The sequence below is a fragment of the Siphateles boraxobius genome, unplaced genomic scaffold (assembly GCF_051911475.1).
Source record: "Siphateles boraxobius isolate OS27281-9 unplaced genomic scaffold, OSU_SipBor_1 22, whole genome shotgun sequence".
Lineage (NCBI taxonomy): Eukaryota > Metazoa > Chordata > Actinopteri > Cypriniformes > Leuciscidae > Siphateles > Siphateles boraxobius.
In genome coordinates, this window is record NW_027508833.1 from 19,770,022 (window position 1) to 19,795,514 (window position 25,493).

The 25,493-nt window shown below is 39.6% G+C and overlaps 1 protein-coding gene and 1 non-coding gene across 7 annotated transcripts; one reads left to right on the top strand and one right to left on the bottom strand.

Moving 5' to 3' along the window:
- Positions 1-3,258: 3,258 nt before the first annotated feature.
- LOC143746835 (uncharacterized) lies at positions 3,259-21,449 on the bottom strand. 6 transcript variants are annotated; one of them, XM_077239000.1, is made up of 8 exons: positions 21,309-21,449; positions 20,059-20,568; positions 19,859-19,968; positions 19,361-19,602; positions 19,210-19,273; positions 14,888-14,947; positions 14,333-14,401; positions 3,259-8,686 (listed from the first exon to the last, which is right to left on the bottom strand). In XM_077239000.1, exon 8 carries the CDS (start codon positions 4,901-4,903, stop codon positions 3,368-3,370), a length of 1,536 nt encoding a protein of 511 aa, XP_077095115.1. In that variant the 5' UTR covers positions 4,904-8,686; positions 14,333-14,401; positions 14,888-14,947; positions 19,210-19,273; positions 19,361-19,602; positions 19,859-19,968; positions 20,059-20,568; positions 21,309-21,449; the 3' UTR covers positions 3,259-3,367. The 6 variants fall into 6 exon arrangements, with proteins under 6 accessions (XP_077095115.1, XP_077095114.1, XP_077095116.1 ...); XM_077239004.1 differs by having other exon boundaries at positions 5,907-8,686; XM_077238999.1 differs by lacking the exon at positions 14,333-14,401.
- On the top strand, positions 14,378-14,484 carry LOC143747413 (U6 spliceosomal RNA). Its single transcript, XR_013206733.1, has one exon. It is a non-coding gene; the product is annotated as a U6 spliceosomal RNA (small nuclear RNA).
- Positions 21,450-25,493: the final 4,044 nt, after the last annotated feature.

The window sequence follows — 25,493 nt, forward strand, 5'->3', positions numbered from 1 at the left end:
AAAATTATAAACTCTAAACTCATATACTTATAAACTCATGAATTCATACACTTATGAACTCATGAATTCATAAACTTGTAAACTCATACACTTATAAACTCATGAATTCATACACTTATGAACTCAAACTCATAAATTAACAAACTCTGAACTCTTACTCATTTAAATTTATAAACTCATAAACTTATAAACTCATAAATTCATACACTTATGAACTTTTAAATTCATAAATAGTTCACCATAGCAACCACCCAGATCACCCTAGCAACCACCCAAAATACCTTAAATCACCCTAGCAACACCATAGCAACCACCCAAAATACCCTAGAACACCATAGCAACACCATAGCAACCACCCAGAACACCCTAGCAACCACCCAAAATACCTTCAACCACCAGAACACCATAGCAACTGCCTAGCAACCACCCAGAACACCCTAGCAACCACCCAAAATACCTTAAATCACCCTAGCAACACCATAGCAACCACCCACAATACCCTAGAACACCCTAGCAACCACCAGAACACCCTAGCAACTGCCTAGCAACCACCCAGAACACCCTAGCAACCACCCAAAATACCTTAGATCACCCTAGCAACACCATAACAACCACCCAGAACACCCTAGCAACCACCCAAAATACCTTAAAACACCCTAGCAACCCCATAGCAACCACCCAGAACACCCAAGCAACTGCCTAGCAACCACCCAGAACACCCTAGCAACCACCCAAAATACCTTAAAACACCCTAGCAACACCATAGCAACCACCCAAAATAGCCTAGAACACCCTAGCAACACCATAGCAACCATCCAGAACACCCTAGCAACTGCCTAGCAACCACCCAAAATACCTTAAAACACCATAGCAACACCATAGCAACCACCCAAAATACCCTAGAAACACCATAGCAACCACCCAGAACACCCTAGCAACTGCCTAGCAACCACCCATAACACCCTAGCAACCACCCATAACACCCTAGCAACCACCCAAAATACCTTAAAACACCCTAGCAACACCATAGCAACCACCCAGAATACCCAAGCAACCGCCTAGCAACCACCCAGAACACCCTAGCAACCACCCAAAATACCTTAAAACACCCTAGCAACACCATAGCAACCCCCCAAAATAGCCTAGAACACCCTAGCAACACCATAGCAACTACCCAGAACACCCTAGCAACTGCCTAGCAACCACCCAGAACACCCTAGCAACCACCCAAAATACCTTAAACACCCTAGCAACACCATAGCAACCACCCGGAACACCCTAGCAACTGCCTAGCATCCACCTAGCAACCAACCAAAATACCTTAGTAACCACCCAGAACACCCTAGCAACCACCTAAAATACCTTAGCAACCGCCTAGCAACCATCCAGAACACCCTAGCAACCCATTAGAAACACCCTATCAACTTTAAATTACTTCAAACTATAATTTAAACAACTTTAAACTTTAAACTAATTTAAACTTTAAACTAATTAAAACTTTAAACTAATTTGAACTTCAAACTAATTTAAACTAATTTAAACTTCAAACTAATTTAAACTTCAAACTAATTTAAACTTCAAACTACTTTAAACTTCAAACTTATTGGTCCAAACTTTCACAAGCCAACTTAAAGTTTGTCTCGACAAACTTTTTCTAGTTATTATTCTTTTTATTACCACTAAAATTTTTTACTCCTCCTAGAGCTTTAACTCTACAAACTCCAAACTCGGCTCAGACACTCAGACTGTTCTGACTTAGTGTGCTATATCTTTTCTAACTGATCGGACTTACGGTTTTCCTAAAAATGACGTTCAAACTCGGAAAAAACTCCCATTGACTTAACATTGCGGAATGTTCAGATTTTCAAACTGGCCAACTGTCAAAAATTCAAATCTAAACTCCTTGAAGCCCTAGACTGAATCAAACTGCCATTCTATATACTATGAGCCATTGAGGCTCATTTAAACTAATAAACTAATCTATCTATGAAACTTTTCTATCTACACTTAAACTATTAAACTCATAATAAATTAATAAACTCTAAACTTGAACTCTTAGACTCATTTAAACTTATAAACTCTAAACTCATAAACTCGTACACTTATAAACTCATACACTTATAAACTCATGAACTCTTACTCATTTAAACTTATAAACTCATAAACTCGTACACTTATAAACTCATGAATTCATACACTTATGAACTCATGAATTCATAATCTTATGAACTCATACACTTATGAACTCATGAATTCATACACTTATGAACTCAAACTCATGAATGAATAAACTCTGAACTCTCACTCATTTAAACTTATAAACTCATAAACTCGTACACTTATAAACTCATGAATTCATAAACTTATGAACTCATGAAATCATAAACTCATAAACTCGTACACTTATAAACTCATACACTTATAAACTCATGAATTCATACACTTATGAACTCAACTCATAAATCAATAAACTCTGAACTCTTACTCATTTAAACTTATAAACTCGAAACTCATAAACTCGTACACTTATAAACTCATGAATTCATACTTATGAACTCATGAATTCATAAACTTATGAACTCTTAAACTCATAAATGAATAAACTCAGAACTCTTACTCATTTAAACTTATAAACTCTAAACTCATAAACTTTTACACTTATAAACTCATGAATTCATACACTTATGACCTCATGAATTTTTACACAAACTCTAAACTCAAAAACTCAGTGTGTGTGTGTGTGTGTCTGTGAACTCATGAATTCATAGACTTATGAACTCTTACTCATCTAAACTTATAAACTCTAAACTCCAAAACTCTGTGTGTGAGTGTACGTGCGTGAGTGTGTGTCTGTGTGAGTTAGTGAGCGTGTATGTGTGTGAGTGTGTGTGGATCAAGAAAGACAAAGTCAAGTAATTATGCTTAAAAAATGATTTTATTTAGTTAATGCCCATTTGGATCGCACTTAGTCTGGAACCTCACCCTTAAGCAAGTCAAACTGGAGTAAAAACCTCCAGAATTACTCACTCTTGGGATCACTGGAACACACAAGCCTTTCCACCACGTCAAGGTGGCGATCCTTGGAAAGGACATTCACTCTCCATTCATTCCTTATCTAACACACACACACACACACACACACACACACACACACACACACACACACACACACACACACACACACACACACACACACACACACACACACACTATATCAAACACACTCACACACACAAGAAGTAGACAAAATGTGAACAATTTAGTGGTATACATTTATTTGTATTAGCATTATTTTTTCTTAAAATAAAGATGTTTTCTTACAGCAGTGTTGAATGTGTGATGCATATTTTCATATATTTTGATGTATCTATTCTAAAACACAATACACAGGATCATGATAGCTGTAATACGTCTGTAGAACTCCTGCTCTGACGTTTGAGTGTGCACCGCTTATGAAGACAGGGTCCAGAAGAGTGTTTTTTTCTGTTGTGCCGGTGCTGATCAGCTGTGTGAATCCTTTATCTTCAAACAAATTGAGAATAGGTTTGTTGCAATGAGAAAGCTGATCTTCATTGAAGTCGCCACAAACGATTAGAGGCCTCAAATCGATGATCTCCAGAGATGTCAAGAGTGCGTTCAGATGTGCCAAAAACTCTGCCAAATTATAACTTGGTGGTCTGTAGACAACTGCAAGAAGTGCTTGTTTGGGGGCTTCTATCTTCAAAACCAAATATTCCAAGTCAGTAACATTCTGTATATACATCAGAGGACAAACCTGAAAGCTGTTCTTCACATAAATGGCCACTCCACCACCATTCTTGTTTGCCAAATGTGCATAGTTTGTGTAGGATGCATTCCTGTTGCGTTTGTACATGGTGTATCCATCCAGATGTAGATGTGCAGGAACATCTGAACCTGTCAGGTGTGTTTCAGTGAGGCACAAAACATCAGCCAAGAGAAGTTCATGGTGGCATTTTAAATCCTCCATATGGCACTCCAGTCCCTCTGTGTTATGGTGAATGATTTTAAGAGCTGAATTCAGGTTGGAATCCTGTACAATATGTCGGATGGGCTGGATACTGTGAAAATCTGCTTTTGACATGTTCTCCAAGGAAGCACTTATTTCTGGATTACAGAAGATTTTCTTTTCATCAAAGTCAGTAATGTGCAGTCCACAGAGTGATGTTGTTCTGCTGAGTGCAACGTATGCCATGCCTGATTCGAATATGTGCTTCAGAGATACAACAGCACGATCAGTTGTCATTCCTTGCACTTTATGGATGGTACATGCAAAAGCAAGCTTCATGGGAAATTGTCTTCGAATTGTTCCTTTTCTTTTCAGTGGTTCCTCTGACCTCTCAATATAGACAATGTTGTCATCTCCATCAGGTGCTTTGTTGCGATGTTTTTGTCCAGCAGTCACATTATCTAAATGAAGACCAATTAATTGAACCAATCCATCTCGGGTATGAGTTATTTTTGCCACCTTGCCAAAAGTGCCATTAACCAGTCCATCTTCCACATCAATATTTCTGGTTAGCATCACTCGTGCACCAATAGCAATCTGTAGTGTGTCAATAAGGTCACGATTGTCTCCTTTAAATGGTGCCGCTTGTCTTTTCATTTCTCCTGTTCGGGGATCTTTTTTGTATTCATGTGCATTTATGATAATGATATTTGAAAAGCGGGAGGATATGGCTTCAGTGTTGTGATTGTTTACCTCTTTATTGGTTGTAGTGTTGTCAAAAATATCGATATTTCGATAAATATCGATACTGAAATATCTGAACGGTACCAATACTAATTTCCCGAAGTATCGATACACCAATACTAGCCGAGCAGTCACTTTCACTTCTCTCCAAAGGCGCGTTGACAAACACCACACGTGACGCACTCGTCTCATTCGCTCTGGTTAAATAGCAAAAGTGAATGGAAAGATGGCGAGTGCGGCGTCCCCGCGACCGGCTTTGGTTGATTGATAAAGAACACCGCGAGCGGGCATGTCGGAGTCGGAGAATGGCGTGGACAGGACACGCGCTACACACCGCGAGCGGGCATGTCGGAGTCGGAGAATGGCGTGGACAGGACACGCGCTACACACCGCGAGCGGGCATGTCGGAGAATAGCGCGGACACGCGCTTCACACTGCGAGCGGGCTGCGGGCACCCAAAAGATTGTTTGACTATCAATATCCCTCTCATCACTCATTTTGTAAAATTATTTTATAGATGAAAACATTTAAGGAATTGGCTCCAGGGGTACCATTTAGCAAGCATATGCTCAGCATCAGGGGTGTTTGTTTTTTGGACAGACCTGCACCACTGCTAAAAACATCCTAACACTGTAACTCTTCTCATTTTAACTTTTCTGAAACATTAACCAAGATGGCCTAGTATTGTTGTTGATATGAGTCTGTGTTTCGTTTTTTCACTGTAATTCTTAAAGTTAACATAATCTGACTGAGGAATCGTAGACAAGTAAATATTGTAACTGTGGTCAGATGTAAATTAACTTGTGTCTGTTTAACTTTATTCAAAAATTATTATTTAATTCTGCAATTTGCCTTCATTAGCGATTATCATCAATTTGATTACACATATACTAATTAAACTAAACTGAGCTAGACAATGGCATCTCTGAATTCAATAATGAAATGCCTTTAACTGAAAATTGAATGTTTAACCTTATTATTATACATTACTGACACTCTATCCTCCAATTTGATACAGTTAAGTGCTTCGACACAATCTGTATTATTAAAAGCAATATATAAATAAAGGTAACTTGACTAGATGCTGATCCAGTGAGCATTGTTTCTGCGTGTGCTGCACACACGTTTGCGTTTAAATCTGTTCATCAAATTAAGTTAATGTATTAACCAGCATTTATGACCGATGACCAATGCATTTGTTACAGTATATTTTAATCTTTGATAACAGTAGGTAATAAAAACACAACGGATCATGTTAGCTCTGGTCCAATGAAAAAATAGAACTACAGATAGAACTCAGGACATTTTTGTTCATGTAAAATATACCTCATTGTCATGTTCTAGACTTGTAATATTTAGCTTTAAATAAAAAAAAGACCCCCTTAATATTGTGGCAGTTTTTTTCTCTGTGGTATCGAAAATGGTATCGAATATCGATATTTTTCAAGGTATCGTATCGAAGTTAGAAATTCTAGTATCGTGACAACACTAATTGGTTGCATAGATGTGCAATGCATCAGTGGGACACTCTTCAGGGGAGGATCTTGTGACAGCTCCTAACATGCACCTGTCTGCATCAGTCAGCTTCTCGTGCTTCTTTTTTACTCTCAGTCTGTTGAGCAGCTCAGCGTATGCACGATCATCTCTCTGTCTCATGATCTGTGTCATAGTTATCATTTGAAAATTATCTGTCCAGAAGTCCAGCACATGGTCCTCATACACACAGAGTGGTTTTGCTCTTCCCACAGGTGGTAATTGATAATAATCTCCTACAGCTAATAAAGATAATCCACCAAAAGGTTTCTGGTTTCCTTTAATCTGTTGCAGTCTCCAGTTCACATAGGCAAACAACTGTTTTGACACCATTGATATTTCGTCGATAATTAAAATGTGTGCATTAGAACAGGGGTTCCCAAACTTTTCCATTCCAGGACCCACCTAGACAAGAATAATCTATCTCAAGACCCACCAAAATGATTTTTAAAAAGCATGAATGTGGGGTGGGGTGGAAGGCGTTAGATCTCTTCAGAGCAGTTTTCTCCTTGTCATAGTATGAAAGACATACAAGTTTAACTGCAATACAAACTTATGGTACATTATCAAAATAATGTAGAATTAAAATAGCAGCCTAATGGCTGCTGAAATAAAGGGAAGAATACCGAGTAGTTCTTGTCTGCTGCCTCAACTAATTTACCCAGACACAAAGAAATTAAAGATTAAGTAATTTTAATCTTAACCAAAGTTTTGATATAACAACAAATCATTTTATTTTTTAAATTATTCAATTTGACAGTAGGCCCATGACCTAGAATTTCAATACTAATATTTCTGCTAAAAGTGTTGTTAAACTCACCACGTTGTTCAGCGCAGAAAACCCTTTCGTCCTCGTGTGTGTACATGTGAAATACGTTTTACATAAAAAATTTCCTTGTGTTGGTAGGTAGCAAAATGCATGCGAGGGAATGCAAACAACGCACTCTTACGAAGAACATATCTGAAAGACAACAGCGCTGTGTTGAACAGACGACAGATTAAGGGCCTGTTCACATATCGCGTATTCAAATGTAGGTGCGCGGTATGCGCGCTCTTAATGGAAGCTCGCGGTGCGACGCGCTCGTTTTTTCCAAGCGCGTCCGCGCCGCATCGAGATAAAAACATCTCAACTTTTCAGAATGCCGCAAGCGTTTTCCTTGCTGTAACGGAGAGCGCAGCTGATGGTTGCGCTTAGCAACGACAGACGCCTCCGGAGCGCAACCGCCCTAGCGCTTTGGAAAAAGGAGAACGCCGCGCGTAAATTTCGCTGCAGCCAATAGTGACTGCGCGACCCACCTCTTCCCAATCTGCGACCCACAAATGGGTCTCGACCCACAGTTTGAAAACCCCTGCATTAGAAAGGTCTGCCCTGATTTCATCCAAGCTGTTTCCCAGGCCTTGGTATGGAGGCTTCAAGCTTCTTGGGAGTTTCAGAATACAGTGTAGTGTTTTTCCTGAGATTCCAAAGGCTGCGGTTCCCGTGAATGCGGATAAAAGAACGGTTGGCTTGGAAATGTCAGTATGCTCTCGTATGCATGGAAGCCTGCGCAAAATCTTGGTTGCTTCTGCATAAATCGATTTGATAACGTGTGATTTACCAACTCCTGCTCCACCATTCAAAAAATACAGAAATGGTTGTGGGTTTTCACCAGAGACACATCTTTTGCACCAGTCTCGGACTGCATAAAATATGGAAGCTTGTGTTTGATTCAAGCTCTGGTACATTTTGCGAATCTGTGCATGATTTTGTTGGGTTGCTTCCACGAGTGGCATAGCTGTGTTACTGACAGAGGTAGATGCTGTGTATTCAGGGATATCGTCCTGCTCGTTCACATCATTAGGGATCAGTGGGTTCACGTTCTGATATGCTCTCCAAACGGATCAGTTCATTTGCTGGAGCCAATTTAGACCATGCATCTTCAACTGGACCATTCTGTTCAAAATCCTCAATTGCCTTTTCTATAGCCTCGTTATGTTTTTCATATTTCTCACGGTTTTCATTTACAATATTGTACACACGCTGCAGTTCATCAGTTCCTGGTAGTTTTACAGAATGATAGTTTTTCTGACTCACGCCACTCTCTCACGGGCCCTCTGCCTCCATATTTGAAAGACAGAGCAAATTATCCTTTTACGCACCATAGATGGAAACATTAAATGTTTTTGTTGATCGTTTCGCTCCACTTATCAGTAGTTTATAAACTCCAGCATGTTCAGTTGTGGTGTTTGTGATGGTCAGAGATCCAGTTTGATCGTCCAGCTTCAGTCTGTCTCTGAATCTCTCGTCAGGGAATATATGTTTCTCTCTCTTGATTTGAGCTATGAGTGAGTTTTCAGCTCCAAATTGCCACAGTATGTCGTCATCTTCATGTATTTCAGTAACATCAGTGTTTAGAGAGACAGAATCTCCCTCCATCACTGACACTGAAACACCAAACACACCTGCGGAAGGAACAGGAATAAGTTATGGCTCTTGTTGGTTTACAAAGCCTGAAATCAGTTCTAGTTTGTAATTCAATGTGAACTGACATCCCAAACAAAAGAAAAAGGAATTTTACAGATGGTTGTGAGAACTAATAATTTGAACTTTACAATGATATCTGCTTAAAACAAAATAAATATGTGAATTTACATGACCAGGTAATTTAAATCTGCTGGGAACTTTAGAAAACCGTGTCACTGAAAGACATGAACTCAGAGTATAGCCTATCCCAACGTAATATCTCCGCTCCATTTGATTTATCTGGGAAGAACAGCAAATGAAAATCCTCGGACTAATTTGAACAGTAGAGGCTGAAATCTGATATTTCCCTAAAACGGGAATAAAATTAAATCGTACAAATGATTTTATAACTCACCAGTCAAACGCCACCAGCACAAACAGAACAAAACAAGCGTGCAAACCATTTTCTACATTTGTTCAGTGAAATCGAATAAGACTATCCGCCAAACACACTCGATCTGTTCATCTGGTGTGTGAATCCTCCCACGACAGAGTTTGACCCTCCTAGTGGATCAAAAGCACACACTCTTTACGCATGATACATAGTTAGGTATAAATTTGCTCTTCGGTTCTTATTCAGACTTTGATTGTTTTTAATAGTGGAAAACATTTTTTGGTTTTATCATTTCACATATATCAAATATAAAATAATAAAAGTAGTTTTCAGGCTGTTAAATTTGTACAAGAAGAAGGGTACATTGCATGAATTTTAGATTAGTCGAGCTAAATTTCATAATCATGCTTGTGGGTGTTTAAATGGTTTTATAATAGTAATTCACATGTTGCAAACAGTAGCCTAAAAACATCTGCCATCTCACACTGCCAGTCGTACCGAGGTGTGTGTGACACTCGCAGTTAAACTGAGTCAGACTGAAACTGCTGCGGTCACTTTTCTTCAGAAATGTGCTTTGATCTGTTGGTGGACAAACATCTTGTATGAGGCCATTTGTTTAATCTTTGTTCAGTTTGTAGGTGAATAGTTTCTTCCTGTCCTGCTGTTATGAACCTCACAGTTGATTCCCTCACAAAACAGCTTTACAGTAAAAAAAAAAAAAGACTCAAAAAACAGTCAAATCAGAGTCAGAGGTCAAACCGTATTCTTACCCATCATGAATCACTGATAAACTACACAGATTGACGGCTGATCATCTCTCAACACTAAATATATATCATACCAGTGAACAAAATGCTGCTATGAACAGGAATATAACCATTTACTCTTTGATCTACTACAGAAACATTGAAACCCGATGAGAAACTGTTTGACAGAGGAAGAAAAACGTGGGAAAAAATGCAAAGGATTGTATCAAACGTGATTTCCCAGAAAGTTTAAAATTCAGTGTTACTGAATTAAAAGATCATTTTCAGAATAGCAATAACTGTAGTGGCTTTCCTATATAAGCCACGGTGAGGTGGCAAGATCGCTCATAGTTTGGAAAAAAACAATATCCACAGCAATATCAGTTTCAAAATGAGTTTAAAAGCAGTGGATCTATAAGAACCATATGTATGAACCACCTGTCCCCTTCACACAACCCAAAAGAAGTTTTCAAATATCATGTGATATGAACAGGTGACCTACACCAACACCACTGGTGCACACCACCATCTACTGGTTGAACAATCACCACATTTGGCTCCTTCAATAACTCTGAAAACACAAGGAAACATTAGCCTATAATTTAGCATTTACTTTTTAACATAATTTATTCTGACCAAAATAATATTAGTCTGTTTTAAAGACCTGGAGTTAATGGTATTTTTAAAAATGATTATTAAATTGGATTAAATTGTTAAGGCTAAACAGAACGTGTGTAATAGTTTGAGACAGACGACTGTGAGGAGTTATGGAGAATAGCAAGCTTTGGTAATTAAATCAAAATGACTGCATTTGGTCGTCACACGCTGATGACATCGGAGGCTTGTGATTGGTTGATTAAATGTTGCTCCAGGGTCAACAAAGGATATCGACACATCTTACTTGGCAAAATCACGGTGACCAATTTGGTCTGGAAGGCCTTAGCTCAATTAGGACATTAAGTAGCTTTTTAAAATGTGCCTTAGAAAAAAAAAAACATTACAGGTGTGTATCTTGAGACAAAACAATGACTCAATGACTAATTTTAAGACAAATATATCAGTGCAAGTTGCTTTCAGTTAAACCAGCTCAAACATGCATTTTAGTCTTATAGGCTTAAGCCTTGTCTGTGAAACCAGGGGTTTGTTTAAAAAAAAAAATGATGCAATGTAGTATGTTTTATGTTTACTTCTTGGGATAATTCACCCAAAAATCTTAATTCAGAGCCTAAAGTAATTTACTCACTGTCACTCCAAACCTATAAGACTTTTGTGCATTTTCGGATCACAAATGAAGATATTTTAATATCCTCATTTTTTTTTTTTTTTTGTCTATCCATTAAAAGTCTATTTTAAATGTTAAAAGTGTGAGAGAGAAAAAACTCACTGGTTCTTATGCATCAAGCCTACGGATTCAATTTACCATATTTGATGAGCTCTATATATTTGCATTTATCAAAGTTTGTATATGAATAAAGTTTAAATTAAATCTGTGATTGAGCCATGAAACTTTTAAACTGCTTAAACCAGATGGAACCGATCTATTCATAACCTATAGACTACTTTTTTAAGCTTGAAAATGTTCATTAGATAAAAAATAAAAAAAATAGAGAGAAATAAAACATCTTTAGTCATGTTTCAAAGATGAACAAAGGTCTTATGGGTTTGGTACAACATGAGGGAATACCCGCTGGAAGTAGGGGAGCTGAGGGTACATAAAATGAATGTTATTAAATCATCTATTAATTAAACTTCGTTTGGAACACGAAACCCCCCTGGCCCCTAGAAAGATCACTTTTGGGACCTGGTATTTATCAAAACCTGGCCAGCACGTGAGTCACGTGGCGTTTTGGACTAAACTGTATAGGCTATATATAGAGAGAGAGTTTCGGTTTCGTATCGAATTAAAACGTTTTCGTAACCGCGTTAGGTTAGGGCCGGTTAGGACACGTTGTAAAGCTCCTCTATAGTGTTCAAAAGTTTACTATCCTGATGTTCCTAACGCGTTAGTAGGCTACTGTTGTTCTCTGGCTATGCCGTATGAGGTATGACTCTTTTCTGACCACAAAAGGGTTATCGCCCCCCAGCGGCGAGCATTTGAGCAAGTATCTAGACACCAGCGTGTGTCGTTGCGAACGGCAGCCTCGAAACGGTGAACCATTTTGCAAAGCGATTGGTCAAAATAACAAAACGAGATTTTTTTATTATTATTTAATTTCCTGCACGCGATCGTCAATATAATTGCAGTGAACAATTACCAGTGAAAACTGGCAGTGAAAAGAGCTTTAAAAACGTATCACACAAAAGTGCCGACTGATCGTAGGCCTATACCTCAAATAATGCAAACAATGGTCTTTGTTTCTTTAATATGGTTAGTGCTAAATGTTGAAAACGGTTTAAAGGTCTTTGCAAATTGATTATTCGTAAAACATCAGAATCGGTATATGGCCACAAAGGGGTAAATGATTCATATATTTTTTTTGGTAAAACTGAATATTTCTCAGGGTGAGTTATTTTTAAGACAGTGGGGAAACTTAATTATGCCACTAGATGGCGACAAGTGAGTGTCTTTTGAGTGTATTTTTGACCAGTGCAAGTGAGTGACTTTTGAGTGTATTTTTGACCAGTGCAAGTGAGTGACTTTTTGTTTTGTTGCCTTTTTGACATTTAATACCAAGGATGCATTTATTTGATCAAAAATACTGTGAAACCGTAATATTGTAAAAAGTTGTTACAACTTAAAATAACTTATTTTTTCCTGTTTTAAAATACTTTAAAACGTAATTTATTCCTGTGATGGCAAAACTAACTTGGAAAACAATTACACCACTAGATGGCGACAAGTGAGTGTCTTTTGGGTGTTATTTACTACATAGCCTATATATATATATATATATTAAATGCTTATAAACAATTTCTGAAACTATAGCTCCTTTTCTCAATACTCAAAACATCACACACACTAATGCAAAAGCAAACACTTCTAAAAAATTGTGTTTTTGCATAGTAACTCTACACACAAACCACCAAACTACACATGGATATGACAAATCAAATGTAAAACACTGATATCTTGTGTCTTTTGCTTGTTCAGTGTGCAGTGGAGCACACAGGAGTGTGTCACGTCACTCACACGTACATGGGTGTGCACAAATACATTGTATACACAGTATGTATGCACAATTGATTATCTTAACAGTTATTATGAACCGAATCAACACAGAGCACACTTGAGCTGTATAATGACACTGTTGGCTTGTTAGAGCTGCTTTACAGCAGAATTTGAAGCTTGAAACAATTTGAAACAAATTTGAAACAATTTGAAACAATTTGTATTGTATCTCTCAGGTTACCCTGACTATACATTGCACCGGGCCCACTACTTTTTCAAATAAGTTTAGACAGGGTTTGGTGGTCATTTTTAGTCATATTCCACATAACATGTACCTTCTCCCCTTTGATTTAACCATCATCATTGGCATCACTCTGATGGATTTATTAACAAAACCCATGGCCACATTAAGCTTTGCAGAAAAAAATCTGCTGTTAACAACAGAAGTATGAACTGACGTGATATCTATGGACTTTTAAGTTAAGCTATAACCTAGCTAGTTATTTTTAGTGTCGGTGTTTTATTCAATTTTAATATCCGAATGTAATCTGGACATCAGTTTTGCTCATCTTCGGTAGCTCCTTTAAAGGCATCTTCAAAGTAACAGAAAAACATACAAAAGACCTGACCCGGAAGCGCTGCAACCTATTTGACCCGAATACGGAAGCATGTTGCACAACCCCCGTTGATCCTGACGTCAGATCAACTCTTTCTAGTGGCTGTTCTGAGTTTGGTGATTCTTAGACATTTCACAGTGTTTTCACTGCCACAGTTGTTCTGAAAAGAGTTTCCTGGTCTCTGAGCCTATTGTGCGAGAAACGCGGATATCAAATGTGATCTGACTGATCAAATTTGAGCAGTAGACCATGTGTGAAAGAAGCCTGTCAGGACCCCGAGGGATGTGGTTTAGTGGTTGCAAGTTGATAAACCACTTATTCTACTCACTTATAACAAATGTGACTGTAAATGTGATAGTATAATCTGAGCTGTAGACTCTATGCAATAGAAGCCTGTCTCTACTAGCTCTGATAGGATAGGACGTCTCGGTGGGACCATGGGTGGGAGGCAGAGAGGAGCTCTTTGTCTCCTGTTAAACGCCCTCCCCCGTAGACAGGCAAAGTCCTGCGCATTCTGCGGGGGAGGGCGCGTAACACCAGACAAAGAGCGTCTCTGCGTCACACCGAGATGTCCTATCCCAGCACGTAGAGACAGTCTTTCTTTGCATATGGTCTAGAGATCACAGATTATACTACGGTAAACCAAAACAAAACTGCTGATTTGAAAATATCATGGTTTTTATAGGTTTAAGGGTTCATATCACCATGATTTACAGTCACATTTGACATAAGTGAGTAGATAAAGTGGTTTGTCCACTTACCAACACTGAGGCACATACCTGGAGGTCCTGAATATAAATAGCTCTCCTCGATTCTCCTAGTTCGTGCTTGCTTCGGCAGCACATATACTAAAATTGGAACGATACAGAGAAGATTAGCATGGCCCCTGCGCAAGGATGACACGCAAATTCGTGAAGCGTTCCTCATTTTTATTAATTATTAGTTATTAATTATGAAATAACTGTAAATATTAATATTGCACACAGTTTCAAGTGAAAAAAACAGTGTTTAAGCCTGCAGTACGCAGCCTTCACGCTAGAGCGCAGCATCGCACTGCAGTCTGGCGCTAGAGCGGCTCACTGGAATTTACTGCATTTACACTTATAACATTTAGTTTCCGATCAAAAAAGTATTTGTAATGGTTGCATTTACCATCCTAATGTTTCCTCAGCCGATTTTAATCAACCGTATCTTAATCTGACAGTATACGCAACGTTATGATCATTCCGATTCTTCGTTCCCTTTTACTCAAACTAGCAGATATCTACACGAATTTATCAAATATGTTTCTATAGACTAAACGCTAATGTATAAAGTAATTGAAATTCACTTACCATGTGTTGTTTTCGCTTTCTTGGTTGACAAATGTGCGACGTTCTTCTTGGCTTGTTTTTCTTAAACACAGAGAGAAAACGAGAATTATATACACTAAAGTGTATTTTAATTTTCACTCACCACAAACACAAACTTGTCAAAAAAATGTCTTTACATAGGCTAAATGAATTACAAGTTTCGTAAATGAGAGGAATTGCAGGACAAACGCTTTTCGATGCATTCAGGACTGTCACAACTTTCTCCTTCCGAGCATCATGATTCATCTGACAGATCAAACTAAAGATACATCATAAAAGTCGATGTTCAAAACTAAATTATGCTAGAGTTGAGACTGAAGAGCCCGATCTCATGAAAGTGCGTATCTATACAACGAATGGTTTTTCTCGTGCCATTTATACGGCAAAAAGAGGTTTTGCTACGCACATATGCTACGCACTTTATGGCGTAGGACCCTAATCCTACACAAGGGGTTTTCAGTGCGTAGCATATGCACGCTAAAACCATTTTTGGCGTATAATAATTGGCACGAGAAATAACATTCGTGGTATAGATACGCACTTTCATGAGATTGTATTGGTCGGAACGGAAAAGGTTGTCTAACTTGTTGTGTAGGCTATCGCTGAACTAAACTGAAGTAGTTATAGATGTAGGCTAAATGTGACTGGATATCATATATTTGTCAATCATTGCTTTCTCTAAACCTCAGTTTAAACATTCATGACTATTTTCTGCAATTGTTAGAGTATTAAGTGAAAAGGGTAAAAACAGTTTAATATTTAAGACTTCATTAAATATATATATATATATATATATCAGGGCTGCCAACTCTCACGCATTGGCCGTGAGACACACGCATTTGATTGGTTTCACACGCTCACACGCCACACTCCCGATTTCTCACGCTGAAGTGTCAACCCGGTCGGTCAAATGCCTGAAAGATGAGTTTATCTATAGATCTACCTGTTGAGCCACTCGTGATCGACTAATTATACCGCAAAATAGTTAAAATCTCCCGTAATCTAGAGCGAGCGCGCACGCGAGACAGAGATTGTGCTTCAAACCGGGTAGCGGAGACGCCCCCCGTTGGACAATGCCATCTCCATTCCTCCATCCCCCCCCCCCCCCCCCCCCGTTGGAGAAGTCTCACGCCAAGCTAAACTCAAAAGTTGGCAGCTCTGATATATATATATTGTCAAAAAACTTCCCCTTTAAACCCTGCATACACTTCTTTACTCCAAAATAAAGGAAAGCAAAGAACACACAAAACAAACTAATATGTCATGGAACCCAACAGAGAATAAGGTTTCAGACAGTAACGTGCGGTGAAATCTTGTCATGGGTAGGCTGTGACCTATCAATGTGGCATATATGTTCATATATTCATTCATTTAATGTAGCAACCCAAGTTCATATTAGGCATCATCACATCGCTGCCTGCATACAGCAAAGTCAGTCATATGTGAGGCTAATGCACAATCAAATCTAATAATCAAATGACTGGACACATCTATCTTATAACTTATACAACAAACAAATGTTTTGTGCGGGACACAGTAAGAGAGGGAGGCGGCGCGTTGTCAGCGAACCGACAAGCAGCCTAGTCATTCCTTCAAAATGCGCAAACGCGCACAGACAGCCACATACACACTATTGGTCTGGTCACTCTGGTGACGGCGCACCAGGATTTGAATAGGCTACAGTCAGAAAACATTGTGTCAGCAGTACAGCTTTACAGTACAAAAACAGCTTAAATTCGCTCCTACAAACTGCGCAAGGCGCACACACCGACACGCAATGAGCGTCTGGCGACGGAGCACCAGGATTAAAAAAACAACAACTACAAAACAGCATTTTAACCCTTACGAAATGCACCATAATCGCACAGATAGACCTACAGTACAAATATGGCAGAGGTGACGGCGCACCAGGGTATGGAAGAGAGAACATTTTGGTGTCAGCGCACAGCAGGCCTATAACTGTTAGCCCACCATCAGACAACAAACACAAGCCAATATAAGGGTTTTAAAAATAATAAAGAAATGAATAATTTACGTTTTAAAGGGGGTGCTTACTTTTATTTGTAGACGAAACTCCTTTTCCTCGATTTACTGAAGCCTATAAAACGCATTTGCAGCTGCACAGCTAACGTTAGCACAGTGAGCTCATAGGCTGTGATGCGGCAACTGCACATCCAATGGCGCGGGCGCCTCTGACGTGAATGCAGCAGAACAGACTTTCCTCCTGGCTCTTATTTCCATTGAAAAGGAGAGACTCGTGAAATTGAGAAATACACCCAACAAAGAGGACTTTTACAACAAAGTAATTGACATCTTTGTCCAGAGGGATAGACGCATGGACTTTCCCGTTAGCGACCACAGCTCTTTTTCTTCATAGGACGCTTCCAACGCTCGGCGCCGCTAGATGCTAAGTAGCTTGAAGCGCGGAGTGAGTGAGAGCGAGTGGATCACGTGACATGAAGCACGCTCGGTCTCTGCCTCAATGTTGATAATTCAAGACAGCACGAGAACTGACTGCACATGCGCAAATCTACGTAAACTACGTTCTATGGACCAAAGAGGCACTGCTAACCTCTGCCTCAATGGCCATGGCCTTGAATTTTCTGCATGAAACAATGATTTTTAGGAGCAAACAATGGCAAAAGGAGTATATTATATGTGTATTCCTGAAAAATTGTGTTACAAAAAATAATATTTGGAATAAAATAAATGCATTAATAATGTGGTGAATTAATAAAGCTCTTGGAATTAATAAATGTAATGTCAACATTTCCTTTGGTGAGGCACTGCCTACCCTGCCTACCCTGACTGCACGTCCCTGGTTTCAGATAACACCTGTCTTTGCCAAAATGCCAGGAAAACCAGCACTGTAGTTAGGGTAAACCCCCACAAACAGCCATATACCTAGCAAATATTGCCAATATGAATAATTGATGTAAGTGAGTGAGGGAGGTTGCAATTGGCATTGCACTTGAAATTGACATTTCAAACATTCTACAAACAAACCTGTCTCTCTGTGTGTGTGTGTGTGTGTGTGTGTGTGTGTGTGTGTGTGTGTGTGTGTGTGAGAGTGAGAATGAGATGGTGTGTGTGTGTGTGTGTGTCTGTGTGTGTGTGTGTGTGTGTGTGTGTGTGTGTCTGTGTGTGTGTGTGTGTGTCTGTGTGAGAAAGAGAGAGTCTGAGAGTGAGAGAGAGAGAGAGAGTAAGTGAGTGATTGAGAGTCTTTGAGAGAGAGAAAAGAGAGATTGTTCTCCAAATCACACTCCTCCAACACAGAGAGAGTCCTACTTGTTGACTTCTTCTCACAGTAGCCATAAAAAAGTTTGTCATCTTTGGCAGCGTTGCTTAGGGGGTGTGTCTGTAGGGACAGATAACCATGAACTGGACATTTTAACTACTACTTCAACGTTTCAATGTATTTCTTAAGAATATGAATAAAATTTACCATCCTTTTGAAGCGTTCATGATGATAAGGGGCTTTTTCTTTTCTTTTTCTTTTTTTTGAGGATGGTTGGGAGCCCCCTACTATGACCACTGGTAGGGGGCCCCAAGCAGCCGCCCACCTATGCCTCTATGTTAAGACCGCCACTGTGTGTTTGGACCAAATACTTTCATTTTGTAACCATGTACATCATTTGTACTGCCTCTTCAAAAAGGGCAATAAGAAAGACAACAGGGAAGGAAAGAGAATGAGATGCCATGTATATAAAGCACAGACAGACTTAATAAAACATTCTTGACATTATCATATGAAAAAAGAATGCAACCGATGTTTTAGAAGTAAAGCTATATTTCCGCCTGAGACTTTCTCCTGTCAGTCGCACATTGGCGTCTCACTGGCTCACAGTATATTTCACACCTTCAACTTGGGTTGAAAGAAGTAACAGGAAGAGATGGTCTGCTTCCAAGCAAAGAAAATGTTGCAAGTATTCCCAATGATCGCATTTACCATCCCGATGTTTCTTTAGCCGATGTAAGCACCTTTAAAGATAACTCTGAATCTTCTTTAGCAGTGAAAGACTAATAAAACAATCTTGACATTATCATACTTCTAAGATATTAAAAGAATGAACCAAGAACCAAGGTTTTAGAAGAAAGGCCGTAACCATGTCTTGAACATTGGGGGGACAGTAACAATTCAAAATTCATAAAAAAATATACATCATGTGCATATAAATGTTGTGGCGAAAATTCATTATCAAACCATCATCACTGCGTAAGAGACATTCTGAAACAAACTGACAGAAGAATATATATTGAAGGCAAATGTTACAGTGTGACACGTAAAGTGTGGTGCCAGTTACCCGTTTCTAAGTCAGTGGCCATCTGGACCAGTTCCTTGTCCGTCACCTCTGTGGTGGGGGGCCTCTGACGGATGTAGATTGGGTTGGGCAATGGTTAGTTAATCCTGTACACTGAACCTCTGTTGTGTTAAAGAGAAAGAAAGAGATCTACCTGGAACTGCAGGCCGTGCTGGTGTGGTCATCAGCACGGACATGAGCACCTGTCCGTGCTCGTTGCCGACGTTCGTTGCCCACGCCTGCAGCTCACCTGGGGCCATTGGACGCCTTCCCAGTAGGGCCGAGATCATGGGAGCGATCGGCTTGCGAGGCGGCAGCGTGGTGGAGGCAGCGGCCTTGCTGGGGCCACTGCTGGTGGTGGTGGGGGTGCTGCAGAAGCTGAGCTGGAGGCGACCACTGTTAATATCAGGATGAAGGGTGTTAATAATTACAACTCACCTTTTTTTTTTACACAATATAGATTGTTTCAAAGCAGCTTAACACTAATTAACAGGGAAATAACAGAATCAATGATGCAAACTTTATCAGATATGATAATTGACATTCTACTTTGATGCAGCTCTAAAAAGACATTAGTGTCATTATTATGCTCAAGTCAGCTGAATTACAAGATGAAATCCCAAAACAAACAAATGATAAGTGAGATTCATGCCTGGAGGCGCTGATGCCATCCTCTCAGCATCTCTTCTCCTGATATAGGCCTGCAGAGCATCCATTTTGGTCCCAGGTCTTGCTTCCTGCTTCTTAACCCACTTGGTGAAGCTGAAAAGGAGGGACACACACAATTAAATCAAGCCCCAACACAACAAATTCTTAGCTGCCTGCATCCTCTGTTAGACATGTAAACCATACCCTTTTCTGTCCCGATCCACTGCCTCATAAAGGTCCTTGAAGGACTGGCTGGCAAATTTGCCGAAGCCTACTCGGATCAGGTCTTCCTGGGCTGGTGTGCCAGTGCCCTCTCGAACCCGGCGCTCGCTGATGGCAGCCATCATGTCAGAGAACAGGGCAGCGTAGCGAAGCAACGCATCCTTGTTCCCCATGACGGCAGACTGGGTGGTGTCTCCTCCCTCACGCTCCCGTTGATGGACGGCCAGCACCATGGATGCATATCCAATGTCATTGGATAGCAACCATTTTAATGTTTTATCCCGGTACTGGCCGAACTGCAGGGCGGTCTCGCTCAGCACAAGCTGGTGACTAGATGTGTCACCTCCTTGTGCTGACACACGAGCAACGGCCTCCTCCTTCACCCTTATGGTAGGCCATGAGCGTCCCGGAGTGGGTTTTCTCCTGTAGAGAGTAGCGAGGACGGCTGCCTCAGAAGAGGGCTTAAGGGTGAGCTCACCAGTGGGCTCTCTCCTGAAATCAGGATTGAAATCCATTTTATACAAGAAACACACACACACACACACACACACACACACACACACACACACACACACACACACACAAATGACAATCAAATCAAAACTGTTAAGTTTTCTTAATATTGTAATCATTATGATCAAAACCTGTAATAATTGCTTTAGAAAGCTCATTGCTTCTGTCTGATAACAGATAATCTTGTATATATATCAATATAATATCTTGTAACCTAGAAACTTGCATTTTCTGTAAAGCTGCTTTTGAAACGACGTGTTTAATCAAAAGCACTATACAAATAAATGTGAATCGAATTGAATACTTTAAATCAATGCAAATAATAATAAAATAATAAGAGGCACATATACATAGTTTTACTAAAGTAACTATGTATTAAAATAACACAGTAAAACATCAGTAAAGTAACCACATCACATCAGTAAAGTAACCACAAACTTACCATTGCTTTACTACAGTAATTAAAATGTATGGCATTATGCTTTCATATTTTTTTTTCAAAATATTAATTCGAGGCACATAAAATATTACAAAACCACACAGAATTGCGGAAAATTAACCATGGTTTTTAACACAGTAACTATAGATCAAGAAAATAAATCAACACGACAAAGCCATTGCTTCATATTAATATTTATGATAATATATCAACCATGAATTTGGATTAAATGTAAGTACGAAAAATAAAAATGCAAACAGGTGTTCGCCCTTAGCCTTACCTCTTACTTTTTCCACGTTTAAAACACAGAACAAATTAAACAAGCAAATTATCCAATAATAGTTGATCCGTATTAAAATCCGTTTAATATGTTCAAAGCACTGCGTAGTACTGTTGAGCAATACCTCCCCCACTTCGGCTCGGTAGCGGTCCCGCCCACCGGCCAATCAGGATGCGGGCTTAGTGGACCTTTCGAGAAGGACCAATGACAAACCTCACGTCATGACCATATAGGGATGCACTCTAAATGGAACTTCGCTGCGACCAATGGTGATCAAGTGGACGGGCCAATCAGAACGCTGGGAAAGTGGAACATAGGGAACCGAACATCGGCTCGCAGATACTGATGGGATCTTCTTCTGTGGTGCCCCCCAGAGCCACAGGCTATATCTATGAGCCACAGGGAGCACACAGTGACCCTGAACGCCAGGGTAATGCTTCCCAAACCCCAATGGGGTTTCTGTGGGGTTGTGGGATGCTTGTACTGTTTAAATGAGACAAATGGCTGAATTTGGCATAATCTGGGGGCGTTTGAGACTTGCATATTAAGTAGCCACGTGCTTCCGGAGTCATGTGCTATTAGGCTTGTTTGAGATCTGCGCAGAACCGATCACCGGTGATAAGCGCGTAATGAATGCCGTTTAGAAATGTGTCCGAGTGCGGTCCGCCTTGCTCTGATGTCATGCTGACGTGTGTCAAAAAGCTCTCGCGAGTGCAAGGCGCACGTGTCGGATTCTGCAGTTGCTCTCCACCGACTGCGCTGATCAAAAGCATGATGGGAAACGACTTGCTGACGACACAGCTTAATGTTGATTGGTTTAAACAACCGTGATGTATTGTTCTCTTTTAAAATGTTTGATTTTAAAATTCGGATATCATGTTTTACGTGTATATGTTATGTGTGAATATTCCCAAACTCTCGGACAGTGCGACCTCTATGGGTTATGCAATGTCGTTTTATTATAAAAAAAAACAAAAAACACATAACCTATGTCTGTATTAAAGAAAAAATGATTGATAAACACTTATTTGGAATGGAATTAAATAATAAGTAGGCTACTTTGGGTGTCTTGTATTTATTTTCATATAAAAGCAACAGAACTTAAATTACATCCAGTTTATTAGCAACACTGTGCACGAGCGTGAATCCCGCGATATCCATCATTGATCTCGCAGGTGTCAGATCCACTGCGAGAAGCGAGAACTCTCCGGCTTGCCTGCGCTTTTTGCACTCCTCCTCTCACTGCAGCCGCCTACTCTCGACTACATTTCAGGCGAGGCAAGGCGCATCTCAAACAAGCCTAATGTCACAGTATCATTAGAACATATTAATCTAAAGATATATACCAAATTGAAATTATATTGTTACATAAGTGTATTAAATAAATGTAAATTGTAAACTGTAATATTGAAATTAGACTTAATATTTGGCATTGTGTATTTACATGTATTCATTTTGCAGACGCTTTTATCCAAAGCGACTTACAAATGAGGAATAGGTCTTGAAAAGGCAACAAAACAAGAAGTGCTCAAAATACAATTTCAGACTTTGCTTTGAGTAGCATAAACTATAGAGGGATTAAAGGAAAGTGAAAGGATAGAATTTTATTATTATTATTTTGATGATGCGTTAGCCTAAGTGCTCAGCTTTCAGGTGTCTTTTGAATGTTGCCAGGGATTCTGCATTCCAGATGAAGGCAGCGAGATCATTCCACCAAGCAGGGAACCGTGAACGGAAATGTTCTGGAGTGATTTTGTGCCTCTCTGTGATGGTACCACCAGCCTTCGCTCATTTATTTGTTAAATAAAATATTAATTTAAATACTCTATATTTGATATTGTGTGTTTATATTAGCTTACATTTCAATTTTATATTCAATACTTCAATTTTATAAATATATTGTTGTGGCGAGGGACGGCCGAGGGACGTGAGAGAACGGCGCGAGGCCGGTGGTGCGATTGCTAATGAGCAACACCGGTCTCGCATCTCTCACGGAGGAGCGGAAGCATAAAGGGGGAGCGACGACATTAATGATCGAGAGAGGAACAGGCCTGTATTTTAGTTGTTCTGGTTTTTGTATTCGTGTTTTATTTTAGCCAGTAGTCGTCCGCGAGGGACTGCTGGTGGTATTTTAGTTTGTTTGTTTTATTTTAAATAAAGTTTATTTTGATTGTTCGCCGGTTCCCGCCTCCTTCTTCCCTGAACATTGTTACAATTGTATTAATAAGTTTGAGCCGTCGCTCATTTATTTTATTACTCTATATTATTGTTATATTTAAATAGTATATGTTTTTATTTCATTAGAATACTCAATACGATGCCTGTCTCTTGGTATACAGGTAGGTATTATATTATATGCTGCAGCTGCACCTGCTTGATTTTTTCTGCCGCCAAGCTGTTGTCTTATAGGCAACGTTTGGTCATGTGTGTTGCAGGTGTTGGTACAGCAGCGGGTGCATGTGTGTGTTCTGGTAGGGGTGCAGTATAGGTGAATGCAGCAGGTGCTGGAGGAGGTGGAGGAGGAGGAGGATGGCGGCCTCGAACTTCTTGCCAGTCCAGATGCATCGAATACAAAGGCTGAGTGCACATGCTGGACTGGTTGTTTAAGTTATGACAGCATGCGTGCAAGTGTTCAGAGGCCACCAAGGGAGCAGAAAACGGCTGGACGTTTTGCTGCAAGACCTCCTTCTCCTGCCTCTTCTTTTTGGCATTATGCCTACGTACAGAAAAGACGACATGGCGATAGTCTGACCAGCAGGGTAAATGCGGCAGAGAGACAGGCAGATAAAAAGCCTTGTATGCCACAGGTACTTCACACTCCATGTATGTATCTATGTATCCATGCATGTCTGTACTGAGCGCTTATACTATCTGTCTGCTGTGATTGATGTGGTTTAAAAAAATAGGAATGAAGCCTTGTGCCCACTGTTCTGCATCTCTGCACAGAACAGTTATGCCATGTGTCTGCTCTGATGCACTTTTCTACAGTGGCGGTTCTAGAGGGGGGGCCAGGGGGGCCCGTGCCCCTGTGACAACAATCTTGGCCCCCCTTGTGGCCCCCCTAAATGTGGAGTGTGAAATAATTTTTACAAAACTTTTTTTTTTTTTGCTATCGTTGTTATCGTTGTATGCGTATTACTTTTTTATTATTCTATCTTTGTGGATTTGCTTGTTCACGTGACAATTCGCGTCACATTCGCGGGAATCGCGTGTCTCCTGCACGCGAGAGAGGAGAGAAGGAGAAAGCTGGTAAATGTCAGTTCAGTTGCAAGTTCATTCTTTATGTGCGTATCGGGTGTGCGATGTGTATTGTCTATTATGATATTGTAATCAATGTTTTAACTGTATACGATGCACTGTGAGCTGACATCGCATTTGTCTCTCGTCCTTTCACTGCTGTGTGCGGTTCATAGGTAGGCTATGTCCCCAAATTAGTTTATGTCTTATATTTATATCATATTTATATCGCTGTCTGTTGCATTGAGACTCTGCTACGGTTTCATTTTGAAATTCTAGTAGGCGAAATAAAGGGAAAACAAACAGCGATGATTTCTTGACTGAAATCCGCGTTTTGAAGGAATCACTTGCTTCTTTCCCGAATGAATCAGCCGTTTGAACGAATTCGTTGAATGAATGAATCCTTCAACTCACTTATTAAGACAGTGACTTGCCGCCGCCTACTGGCGGTTTTAGTTTCATATTTAAAGTAGCCTACCCTTTAATTAAAACGTTAAAATTAGAAATAATTTCATGTTTAAATATTGATTTAAAAAAAATCTCATAGCTTTATGCAATTGTGAATGGAGTGTAAATATATTAATGCCACTTCTGTGTCTCCTTTAGACTGCAAAGATGGATTTTGATTAAATGATTTAATTTGACTGGTAACAGTGGTACTGTATAATTATTGTATAATTAAGTATTATTGTATAAATAAGTATAATTACTGTATAATTTGAATGTTAGTATTTGACATAAAAGGTGATTCATAACTCTAAATAAGTTTAGAAAGAATGTCCATATATAGGTGAAAATGCCTCTGGAAATCAATTTAAGGTGGCAAATTAAATTAATTAAAAATTAATTAAAAAATTAATTTCGGTCCCTGCTGTTAACTGACCACTGCATAGAATATTAAAAAATATGAATATCTTTGTGAGTCTGCTGTCAAAAACAGGCCTAAAC

Bases quoted from the DNA above. Each gene is read 5' to 3' on its own strand.
- LOC143746835 (XM_077238999.1), bottom strand. From the start codon at position 4,903: ATGAGACGAGTGCGTCACGTGTGGTGTTTGTCAACGCGCCTTTGGAGA.